This window comes from Chiloscyllium punctatum, chromosome 3 (genome assembly GCF_047496795.1).
Source record: "Chiloscyllium punctatum isolate Juve2018m chromosome 3, sChiPun1.3, whole genome shotgun sequence".
Taxonomy (NCBI): Eukaryota; Metazoa; Chordata; class Chondrichthyes; order Orectolobiformes; family Hemiscylliidae; genus Chiloscyllium; species Chiloscyllium punctatum.
The window spans coordinates 41,033,153-41,046,199 of record NC_092741.1 but is presented as its reverse complement, the minus strand read 5'-3'; the positions used below and the strand labels follow the sequence as shown (position 1 = coordinate 41,046,199).

Here is a 13,047-nt window from a genome sequence, read left to right as displayed (position 1 = left end):
CTTTCCTCTGAGGACAGGTAGCATTTGAATATTTGAAAACTGACTTAAAATAGATTTTTGATGCACACGGGAGTCAAGGTTAGAGGATGAAAGTGGTTACATACAGTGGAAGCTACAATAGGATCTGTTCATACTCATGATTTGATTGAATGGTACAGCAGGTTCAATGGGTTGAATGGTCTCTGTTGCTCCTATTTCATTCATCTTCACCAGTCTCTCAGCATTTGCATCGTCAAGCCCTCAAAGAATTTTGTACATTTCAATCAGTTCAACTTTTTTCTAAACTCCACAAATAAATGCCCATTCCTCTTAATTTCTCCTTATATTATTATGGACCAGACCAAACCCCTCTCAAAATATAGACTAGACCCTAACGTTTTCTTCTATAAAGGTAAGTGTAAAGCATTGCATTCCAGATACAATTTGACTGGTCAAACTACACGGCTTAAAGCAAAACATACTACTTTTACATTACACTTCAAACACAGGCAAACTAAAAACAAAAGAAAATTAACTTAATTGTAACTCTATTGAAATGCTTAACAAAATAATATACATATTAGCTACTTTTTAACTGTTCCAATATAGTAACATCACATAAACACACCCTTGGCAAAGACAAATTCAGTAAAATAGATTGTCTCCCATGCAATTCTAGCAGCAGGAACAGAACCCCAGCTTTTAGCTGAAACAGAGAGAGGAATAAGAGCTTCCACATCCAGCTTCAATATCCCAGGAACAGCAGAAAGTCAAAACTAAAAATCCTGGCTCTGTGGGAGCTTGACATCACCCATTCAGACTGCTTTCTATTGGTCCGATTTTAAAAGAAAAATCCCAAGGCCTCATAAGCTGTTTATTGCCTTTGAGCAGACCACTCGCTACCTCTACCTTAACCTTTTTCATTAAAAAAGGCCAAAATACACCTCTTAAAGCCATAGTCTCATTACAATAGAACAAGTCTATTATCTATCTCACCATCTAGCAAATTTGTTTTGCATTCCCTCAATAAGATAGGTACATAACTTTCCTTATGTAAGGAACCTAAAACTTGCACAATACTCAGGGCATGGTCTCACTAAACTCCTACGTAATAGCACCAAGAGTTTCCTATTCTTATGCTGCAACCCACTTTCAATAAAGAATAATCATCATTCGCCTTGATCTATTGGGTGAGATGTGGAGGGGGGGTTGTTGGGAGATGGGCAGTCTCGGCTTACAAAGCAAGAGGATATGACAACTTTACAGGGCAGAGTTTTGGATAATCATACCCAGAGTCAGACAGGAAGGGACAGAATATACAAACATAAAAAAACAGCAGAAAATAAGGTCAAGGGGGTGAAATTGTAAAAATGCACAATTCATGCCTCTTTAATGCATGTAGTATTCAGAACAAAATAAATGAATTAACAGCATAATTACAGGTTAATGGGTTTGAACTTATAGCCATTAGGAGACATGGTTACAAGCTGGGAAGTAAACATTCAGGGGTATTTAGAAAGAATAGGCAGAAAGAAAAGATCAATGAAGTAACATTGCCAGCACTGTTTGGAATAAATAATGATCTTGGATCAGAAAATGTTTAAGAGAACAGCTCATGGTTGACAGAAAAGATACGTGAAAAGGGGAATTCTACGAAGACGATAAGCCAATTGTTGTTAACCAGCGAATTTAAACATATCATCAAATTGAAAGAAAAAACAAATAACATAGAAAAGATTAATGGTAAGCCAGATGATTAAGAAAGTTAAAGTAAAGACAGCCAAAATAAAGAGAGGGAGACGATAAGTTTTGAGGGTAAACTTCCAAGATGAACAGCGAGAACTTCTTAAAATATACAAAAAGCGAAAGAGCAAAGTTAACAGAGACCCCTTAGAAATCAAGGGTAGAGGAATAGCAATGGAGAACCAGAAACTGGCAGAGGAGCTAAATAAATAATCTACCTCAGCCTTCACAGTAGAAGACTTTCATAGCATTCAAAACCATACTAGATAATCAGGGGCAAAGGAGGAGAGGAAATAAATACAATAACCATCCTCTGAGTGCTACAGGGATCAGTGCTGGAACTACAATTATTTACAACATAAATTAATGACTTGGATGAGGAACATGAATGTAAAATAGCCAAGTGTGCAAATGACACAAGAATATGTGAGAAAACAAGTGTATGAGAAGGCAAATGCAAAGGATGACACAGAGTCTGCAGAGAGATATGGACAGATTCAAGGATTGGGCAAAAGACCTGGGATATGGAATATAATGTGGGAAAATGTGAGCTTATACAGAAGAACAGAGGAGCTGAATATTATTTAAATGGAGAAAGACTGCAGAAAGCTACAATGCACAGGGATTTGAGAATTGTTGTACCTAAATGACAAAAAGCTAACATCCAACTTCAGTAGATAATAAGGAAAGCAAGTGGAAAGATGGCCTTTATTCAAAGGGAATAGAGTTTAAATTTAAGAAGGTCTTGCTAAAATCCCGCAAGGCATCAGTCATCCACAACTGGAATACAGTGAACAATTTAAGTCCCCTTCTCTAAGAAATTTGGAGCAGTTCAGAGAAGAACCATTAGGTCGATCCCACATATGGAGAGTCTGTTTCAGAAGTAGAGATTGCAAGGGTTGGGCCTGTATTCATTGGAGTTCAGATGAATGGGAGGAGATCTTACTGAAATATGTGAGAGTCTCAGGAGACTTGACAAGGTAGGTGTGGAAACATTTGTGAAAGAGTCTATGCCTAGACGCCACAATAAAAGGTTGCATATTTAAGGATTTGAGGAGAAATTGCTTCACTCAGAAGGCAATCCATTCTAATCATTAAAGGAATCAAGGGTGATGGGGAAAGGCAGAAAAGTGGAGTTGAGGATAATCAGATCAGCTGTGATCTCACTGAATGGTATAGCAGACCCAATGGGCTGAATGGCTTATTTCTGTTCCTTCATCCTATGGCCTTATGGCCTTCAATTTGTATGATCGAATACAAGGACACTAAATCACTCCAGTTAACAAAATTACTGGTCTTTCACCTTTAAAAAAAATTCTGCTTTCCCATCTTCTGAGCAGAGTGAATGATTTCATATTTTACCATAATATACTTGGTGTGCCTTCTTGCCCAATTCCTGCATATTCTTTTTTTTGTAGACAATAGTATGATTGCTGTTTTTGAATGCTTCAAATGAACTTGCCTCCAGCATATTTGCAGGCAGTCCATTCCAGACCTTAAATATTCACTCCATGAAAGGATTTTACCTCGTCACTTTTGTGTCTTTTAATGAATTTAAATCTGTGCCCTCTTATTCTCAATGTGTCCATGAATGGCAAATTCCTTCCTATATGCTCTGTAAAATGAATTTTGAATGCTTCTATCAAATCTTCTTAGTCAACTTTTCTTCAAGGAAAACAGTCCTAATTTCTCCAAGCCATTGTCTTAGCTGAAATACTTTTTCACTGGAATCACACAGAGTACTAAAAGAAATGGTGGGAGAAATAGCAAGTACACTTGTGCAAATTTTCTAAAAATTTGCTGCACTCTGAGGCAGTTCCAGCAGATTGGAAAACAGCAAATGTTACGCCACTCTTAAAAAGGGAGGTACACAAAAGATGGGGAATTATAGACTGGTTAGCTTAACCTCTGTAGTGGGAAGATGCTTTAGTCTATTATCAAGGAACAAATAATAAGGCATCTAGATAGAAATTGTCCCACTGGGCAGATGCAGCATGGGTTCATGAAGGGCAGGTCATGCTTAACTAATCTTTTGGAATTCTATGAAGAAATTACAAGCAAGGTGGACAATGGGAACCCAGTAGATGTGGTGTACCTAAATTCCCAAAAGTATTCGACAAGGTGCCACGCTAGAGGCTGCTGCATAAGATAAAGATGCTTGGCGTTACAGGTAAAATATTAGCATGGATAGAGGATTGGTTGACTAACAGGAAGCAAAGAGTGGGGATAAATGAGTGCTGTTCTGGTTGGCAATCAGTAACTAGTGGTGTGCCTCAGGGATCAGTGTTGGGACTGCAATTATTCACAATTTACACAGATGATTTGGAGTTGGGGACCATGCGTCATGTGTCAAAGTTTGCAGATGACACTAAGGTGAGTGGCAGAGCAAAGATTGCAGAGGACTGGGAAACTTTGCAGAGGGACATAAATAGTTTAAGTGAATGGATAAAGGTCTGGCAGATGGAATACAATGTTCATAAATGTAAAGTCATCTATTTTGGTAGGAGTAACAGTAAAAAGAATTATTACTTGAATGGTGAAAAGTTGCAGCATGCTGCTGTGCAGAGGGACCTGGGTGTCCTTGTGCATGAATCATGGAATGTTGGTCTGCAGGTACAACAGGGAGAAAGTGAGGACTGCAGATGCTGGAGACCAGAGTTGAAAAATGTGGTGCTGGAAAGACACAGCAGGCCAGGCAGCATCCAAGGAACAGGAGAATTGACGTTTCGGGCATAAGCTCTTCTTCAGAAGGGTTTATGCCCGAAACGTCGATTTTCCTGCTCCTCGGATGCTGCCTGGCCTGCTGTGTTTTTCCAGCACCACATTTTTCAACTGCAGGTACAACAGGTAATTAGGAAGGCAAATGGAATTTTGTCCTTCATTGCTAAAGGGATAGAGTTTCAAAGCAGGGAGGTTATTTTGCAACTGTACAAGGTGCTGGTGAGGCCACACCTGGATTACTGTGTGCAGTTTAGGCATCCTTACTTGTTAAAGGATGTATTGGCACTGGAGGAGGTGCACAGGAGGTTCACTAGGTAGATTCCAGAATTTAGGGGATTGGCTTATGAGGAGAGACTGAGTCGACTTGGAATATATTCAGTGGAATGTAGAAGAATAAGGGGGGGATTCTTATAGAAACATAAAATTATGAAGGGAATAAATAAGGTAGAAGTAGAGAGGATGTTTCCACAGGTAGGTGAAACTAGGACAAGAGGGCATAGCCTCAAGATTAGAGGAAGGAGAATTAGGACTGAATTGAGGAGCTTCTTCACCCAGAGGGTTGTAAATCTATGCAATCCCTTGCCCAGTGAACTATTCTGAACAATAAAGGAATTAAGGGATAAGTGAGAGGGCGGCTAAGTGGAGCTGAGGCCATGAAAAGATCATCTCTTTGTCCTTACGTTCTACACTGTTTCTAATGCAATTACATCCTTCCTAGAGTGTGGTATTTAGACCTGGGTACAATTATCCAGCTGAAACTGATTTAATGTCCAAATGAATTCAACATTATCTCCTTGATCGTGTATCTACACCCTTAATTAGTAAAGCCGAAGATTCTGTATGGTTTATTAACCAATGTTTCAACCTGTTATACTACCCTCAATAACTTACGCCCATGTAAACCAAAATACCTCTCCTCCCATACTCCTTCAGAATTTGGCCCTTCTTTAAGTTATCTGTCCATGCTCTTCTCATAAAAATGAAACACTTCACATTTCTCCACATTGAATGTCGTATGCTATTTGTCCACCCATTCCTTTTGAAATTCTACACTATCCTCCTTAAAGATTACCATGCTTCAAAGCTGGACTGTCTACAAACCTTGAAAATATGCCCTGTACAGCAAAGTCTAGGTCATGAAGATAAAATGGAAAATATAAGAAACCAAACATTGAGGAACTAGACAACAAACCTTTACACCAGCATGAGCTGAGAGACTGCTTGCAGGAACTGACAGACCAATGCTGAGCTTGTCAGCCTCTGCGTGCCCCACATCTACTCTCTGCTTCCCACCCAGTTCAATGGCTGCTGGTCTCCTGCCAGTTCAGCAACCACACTTTCCCCCTCACCTCAATCCACAGGTTTACTTTAGCACATGCATGGCAGCTCCAACCGTCTGTGGTGGGCCACTGGCAAGTTCTGTAGATCCCCCCCACCCCTCGATCCATGGAACACAAGTCACTGTCAGTGTTCTCTGTCAGTATGTTCTCTGCTGACATACTGATGTCTTCTTCAATATTGTACCCAACATGACTCACTGTAAAAGTGAATACATGGGGAGGTTTGTCAGTTTGGCCACCAAATGGTATCATCCAGACAATGAGTAGGCGCTGAGCTTGTCGGCCACCAATCTCAATTTTATGTCGAGTAAGTGCTGTTGGTAGCTGTGCTATTGACTTATTTTCTTTACCTCTCTTTTCAGACAGTTACTGAATAGGTAGACTATATATCCTGGATAGCACAGTATGCTTCCAAACTGTTGCCAGTGGCACATTATGAATGATTGCCTTGCTGTTTTATGACAAGAGTATCTTAAACCTTTATCTCCTCCCTTAGTTTATATGGCATATGTCAGAACAAAAATAGGCATTAGCTCCTTAAATTGTTTCACTAGTTAATGACAGCATGGATCATATTCAACCTTAACTTTTTCTCTATTCCATTGTATCTTTGGTGATCAAAGATCCATAAACCTCAGATAGAAAATGAACCTCTTTATGGAGAAGAATTTCCGAACAACTCACACTGCTACCATATGTGGTGACCTAAGTGGCATTTCCACAAAAGGAATGCTGCCACCATTGCAAAAGAACACATTACGTCAGCCACACAATTGAGCAATGTCATGTGTGAACTTCAGGCCAGTGCTATATGACAAACTCTACTTCCCAACAATCATCTGAATTTATCACAATGCAGAGAATATACACCGTCATCAACTAGACTGTGTTTGTAAAGCATAGGTAAAGTGTCTACTGTTAGATGTGACTTCACAACTAGGGAACATCTTCACAACAATCTTAGAGACGCAGAATCATTGAGCTATACAGCACGGAAGCAGACCATTCGGTCCAAGTCATCCATACCGACCAGATATCCTAATCTCGTCCCATTTGCTAACATTTGGTCCATATCCCTCTAAACCCTTCCTACTCATATACCCATCCAATGCCTTTTAAATGTTATAATTGTACCAGCTTCCACCAGTTCCTCTGGCAACTCATTCCATACACATACCACCCTCTGCATGAAAAAGTTGCCCCTTAGGTCCCTTTTAAATCTTTCCCCTCTCACCTTCAACCTATGCCTTCTGGTTTTGGACTCTCCTACCCTGGGGTAAAAAAACCTCGTATTTTCATTCTATCCATGCCTCTCATGATTTTATAAACCTCTATAAAGTCACCCCTTAGCCTCCAATGTTCAGCCTTTCCCTACAGCTCAAGTCCTCCAACCTTGGCAACACCCTTGTAAATCTTTTCTGAACCCTTTTAAGTTTCACAACATCCTTCCAATAGCAGGGAGACAGAATTGCATTTAGTATTCCAAAAGTGGCCTAACCAATGTCCTGTACAGCCACAACAGGACCTCCAACTCTATACTCAATACACCGACCAATAAAGGTAAGCATACCAAACACCTTCCTCACTATCCTATCTTCCTGCAACTCTAACTTCAAGGAACTATGAACCTGTACTTCAATGTCTCTTTGTTCAGCAACACTTACTTGCATAGGTTCGAGTGCATTAGTAGCTATACTATACCAATTAAAGGCAGTGAAGTTCATAATGTAGCTTAATTACACTTGCTAGTCACAACATACATTCTTAAACCAGGTTAGGTCCTCTGGGTGCTGTTCCCCATGATCACAGTCTAAGGACATGGGGTCGGTCATTTAGAGCCAATGAGGAGAAATTTCTTCACCTAGAGTATGGAGAACCTGTGGAATTCTCTCTCACATAACTGTTGAGGCCAAAACATTGAATGTTTTCAAGAAGGAGTGACATATAGTTTTTAAGGCTAAAGGGATCTAAGAATACAGGTGAAAGTGGGAACAGAGTCTTGAGATGGATGATTACCAATGATCATACTGAACAGTAGAGCAGGCTCAAAAGGCTGAATGGCCTACTCATGTTCTGATTTTCTATGTTTCTATTCAGCCCATTTAGCTTGCACCACCACCCACTGAGATCATGGCTGAATATGATAACCTATAATGCCACTTTCTTTCTTTTCCCCTGTAAATTTTGATTTCCTTACAGAGTAAAAATGTGTCTCACTCAGCCTTGAATATACTTAATGACCCAGTCTCTGCAATAAAAGATTTCCATAGATTGACAACCTTGCAACAAAAGAGATTCCTTCTCTTGTCTGGGCACTCCTTATTCTGAGATTTTGTCCTTTAGTCAGAAGGGAAAACAACCTATCCATATGTAATGTTTTAAAAGCAAGGATTGCTGTAGTTGTTAAAAGCAACTAACCTGACACTCATTGTAAGTACTGTTTACACAGCTACTTGTTCAAGTAGTAGTAGAAGCCAAAGAATGTGTGTGAATGGAACTTTGAATGGCAACAAGTAGCTGAGGGAACTTAGGGGTGTGAATATTTTGGTAGCAGTAATCGGATCTCTGCAACTGCAGGAGCTGTCTCTTGTGTCTGCAGTAAAAAGTATCTCAAGAAGCTTTATTTTCTTTTCCAGTGGCTGCATGCTGTAACTTAATTGATAAGTGAAAGACCTCTATAAATAAGCCAATTACCATGTGCCTTCTGGAAACAGGTGGAAGTATCCGGATAAGGAAGACTGAGAAGCAGCGTTCTGATCAGTAAAAGGATCGTCACAGCAAACCTGATGGAGAGGAGCCACTAAACTGCCTTTCCAGTCTTTCCCACTGCCCATAACATCATTTTTTTTCCTGCCTGTTACTGTTTGTATGTGCGTCATGCAGGAGTTTATAAGTGGGTTAGAGTTTTGTGAAGACTGTGTCTTTATATATTTTCCTACATGTTTAAATGCAGAGTGAATCGAAAAAATAACTGCTTTAAGCTGTATGTTTTGAAGGCAAACAACTGGATGTTCATGGTAAGCACTGTTTACATAGCTGCTAAATCAAGCAGTGCTTAAAGTGAGGTTGCACATGAACTGCAGCCAAAGAGTTGTACAGAGATAGAACATTGGTTAGTACTAGATAGCTGATTGGTCTGTGAATTATTGACCAGTTACTGATAACAAAGACCTTCTGCTTGCCAACAACTATGTGATTGTTTCTCAGGTCACTGAAGAGCCTGATGTGGGAACAAAATTCTGTGAAGATATCACCAGCTCAGGAGCTTTTTCTGCTTTCTGTAGTTAAAATTACTTTCAGCCTGAATAAAACTAGTTTATCTTTTCTTCAGCAGTTGCTATAAATTGTGACTTTTAATTAATAGTTCAGAGATCTTTTAGAAGTGAATCAGCCTCATTGTGCCTCTTACAAACCAGTAGAAGCATCTGGAGAAGGATGACTGAGAAGCAATATTGTGATCAACATAAGAATCATAAGAACATCACACAACCCTGTGAACAGGAATTGCTGAACTACCTTCTGAGTCATTCCCACCATTCATAACATCCACTTTTTCCCCTGTCTCTGTGTATATATAAGGAAGCGTTTAAAAGGGGATGAGGGTTTTAATTAGTAGAGTTATATGTCAAAGGTTCATAACTGGTTACTTGTAGCTAGAGTTCAATTACTTGTCATAAATAAGTACCAAAATCTTGCCCATGCTTTCTGTCAACTTTGGTCTGAAAGTCAGCTAAAACGGGGAATCTTTGCGTACTTTTAAAAATCTTTAACTTTTATAATAATTCCCTATGATTTCCAGCACGTTACCCTTGAGAAGTATAACAGTTTAAATGAATAGAATTCTATGTTGACAGTTCATAATTGTTCAATTATTTCTAATAAATAGTTATTCTTGTTCAGGATAGAAACTGGTCTATGCATTCTGACCACCTGGGTCTGAAAGACATGTAAATTGAAGAATTCTGCACACTTCTAAAATCTTTAATTTTTGGGAATAGCGGGGCTTAATTTTCTGGGTGGTACTCTACTGAGGTGTAATAATAATCTCTCTTCTTTGTAAAGACAGGGATAAAACATTCATTTAGAAGCCTGCCCATATCTTCAGCACTGATGCACAAGTTACCATGTACATCTGTGATAGACAAACCTCTTGCTTTTAATGTACTAATAAAACATCTTCAAACTTTCTATAATTTTATTCATCGATATTCTTCCAGATCACCTTTCTGCTTTCCTCATTTCTTTTTCATGTCACTCCCCTGTTCTTTCTATACTCCGAAGTCATTCTTACTTTCTTTAACAGGGAGTGAAGGGTTAAAGATTTGCTTGGTATACTAACTATCCTAGCTGATGCCATTACTGGACAAGACAGATTATTCCAGATTGAAATCTGGCTTGATACATTGCCAAGGTTTTGGTCTTAATAATAAAAATCAAATTTTACTAACAAAGGAAATGAAGAAAATAGAATAAAAAACCAAGCTACTTACAGAAAACACAATTAGCAAGATCCTAAAAATACAATTCCTATATCCCAACATCACTTCATTGTGCGCAAATATCAGACATTAATCTTTTCTACTAAATCCATAGGTTTGACTTAACTATTTCTTTCAGTTTCTGATTTTGATAGTGTCTTCCTTGTTTATTCACAGTTTTCAGCTTAGACTTTCTCAGTTTCAAATAAGTTAAAAATCACACAACACCAGGATATAGTCCAACAGGTTTAATTGGAAGCACTAGCTTTCAAAGTGCTGCTCCTTCTTCAGGCGGTTGTGTCCTCCACAACCACCTGATGAAGGAGCGGTGCTCCGAAAGCTAGTGCTTCCATTTAAACCTGTTGGACTATAACCTGGAGTTCTGTGATTTTTAACTTTGTACACCCCAGTCCAACACAGGCATCTCCAAATCATGACTACTATTGAGAGTTTCAAATAACCCCTTCAGAGATCCAACCAAATACTTCTGGTCTGAAACTTTCAAACTACAACCCTTAAAATGTGGCATTGAGGTACCCAGCCCTGCACTATTTTCCTACAGTACTGAACTATCTCCTTCCTTCAGGAGAAACTGTTCTTATATCAAGCTTCAACCAGGAATTCTGTGAACTGATGCTAAGATGGTTTCGAAGGGTTCTTCCCTGAAGCAAAACAAAATTCTTCGAATGTAAAATAAAGCTAATGCTTTTCAATGTTTATTCTGTCCTATCATAAAACTCACATTGCAAACAAATTTCCATTACCACTCCAGTAGCTCTCTCTCTCTCATTCTAGATGTGTGTACAGATCTGGGCATTATAGGAGGTGAATGCATTGAACAGAGTGTAGAAGTAGTTCCAGAAATAAGGAACTTCAGCTATGAGGACAGATTGAAGAAGATGGGACTGTTCTCCTTCGAGAGAAGGAAGCAAAGAGGATATATGATAGAGGTTTCCATGAATGGGTTGGAGGAGGTAGATGGGGAGAAACTGTTCCTGCTCAGGAAGGAAACAGGTACAAAAGGCATAGATTTAAAGTGACCTGCAAAAACAGCAGGGGTGAAGTGAGGAAAAACTATTTGACATATTGAGTAGTTAGGGCATGTGTGTAAGTGTGATGGAGGCAAGTTTAATTGAGACAATCAAGGGGGCATTGAATGATTGCTTGGATAAAAATAGTGTGCAAGAGTATGGGGAAAATAGCAGGAAATTGGCACTAGGTAATGATGCCCGTTCATTGAGCCAGTGCAGGCATGATGGCCGAACGGCTTTCTTTTGTGCTATAACACTTGTGATCGTTTAATAAAATCATGGCTCCAGAAAGACTGACAAGTTAATTATTAAACCCACCCTCATACTTACAGATCAAAACCCATAGGCCATTCGTTCAAAATCCAAATTCAAAAATAAATGATTATACCTTACATCACAACATCATTGTTGAATACTGTTCACAAATTATTAATGCTGGTGAACTTATTATCCATTGCTAGGTTTATAGCAGGAGGTTTTCTTGCTTATAAATAATTACTATACCTTAACTTATTCAAAAAGATTAGATGTTTCGATACTATAAGAATAGGGATCCCAGCTGCATTAATGAAAAGCAATCACCAAAATCACAATTACCTGGTAATCAGTTGGCATGGCAGAGCCACCAGAGGTTGTAGCTGATGTACCTATGCGAGGTTTCTTGTTTGGAGGTCCCTGATTGAGACTGCTGTCCTGGTTATGCTGTAGGCCTCCACCCGGTGCTCCTCCACCACCTCCTCCTCCAGCAGCTGTCCCATTTGTCTGTGTGCTGTTTTGTTGTTGGGGTGCTTGCTGCTGTTGATTCTGTCCTGTCTGCTGCTGGTGTTGCTGGGTTTGCTGTTGATTCTGTAATTAAGATAAGGTAAAGCGTAATTATTCCATTTAGGACCCTAACGTTCTCATAACTCTGATAATGTATGCACATTATTTCAAGTTCATAAGCATCTAAAAAACAACAGACCAAGAACTTTAAAGTCAAAGTAAATGTTGCTTGGTAAAATTACATATAAGCTCACCAACATCCTAATATAACAATGCATCAATATTTTGGCAGAAAACAATTGATTAAAACAGTTATCCATTCAATTTTTGCATCTCTTAGCATTACTGGTATTCTGTATCATCTTTTCTAATGGGAATATAGCTAGTTCTTTTAGAAAGTATTTTGTTTCCTCATTCTTCGTTTTTAGCTGTTCTCCCACTGTCATACTAAAATTCAGCTGCATATTTGCTGGTAAGTTTTTTGCATAATTGTACCTGAAATAGTGAAATTGGTCATAAAGCATACTTGCAATAAAAGGTTGAAGGAAGCTGGGCATACGGATGTTGGGCATCACCATTTTTCTCGCTCTTACAGACCATGTATCATTTCTACGCCTGAATACATTATGGCTCATGCTAAAAGGGCTGTAGACTTAAATGTCCTCTAATTACACAGGTTACAGAAGAATTAAGGGCAGAGAGCAGGCTATTCAGCCCCTTGAGCCTGCTGTGCCAACTAACAAGATCTTGGCTGATGTAAGTGTGACCTCAACTCTACCTCCTGTTTATGCCCTATATTGTTTTACTTCAATGGTCCATTTACTCCTGCCATTAAAATATTTAATGTCCCCGTGTCCACTGCTCTGTAGAGAACAGCATTCAACAGACTCTCAATCATCTAAGTGAAAAAATTCTCATCACCTTGGTCTTAAATGGGATAATGCTTATTTTAAATGTCCCCTAGTTCTAGTCTCGCCCTTGAGGTGAAACTTC

At 39.1% G+C, this 13,047-nt stretch overlaps 1 protein-coding gene across 2 annotated transcripts in view; it reads right to left on the bottom strand.

The window, feature by feature from the left end:
• Window positions 1-13,047, bottom strand: part of cdk19 (cyclin dependent kinase 19) — a 168,411-nt gene that overhangs the window by 14,636 nt on the left and 140,728 nt on the right. For both annotated transcript variants that reach the window (XM_072551892.1, XM_072551901.1), the window contains one exon: window positions 11,890-12,138. In XM_072551892.1, coding sequence (XP_072407993.1) covers window positions 11,890-12,138 — 249 coding nt within the window. The remainder of the gene's footprint in view (window positions 1-11,889; window positions 12,139-13,047) is intronic.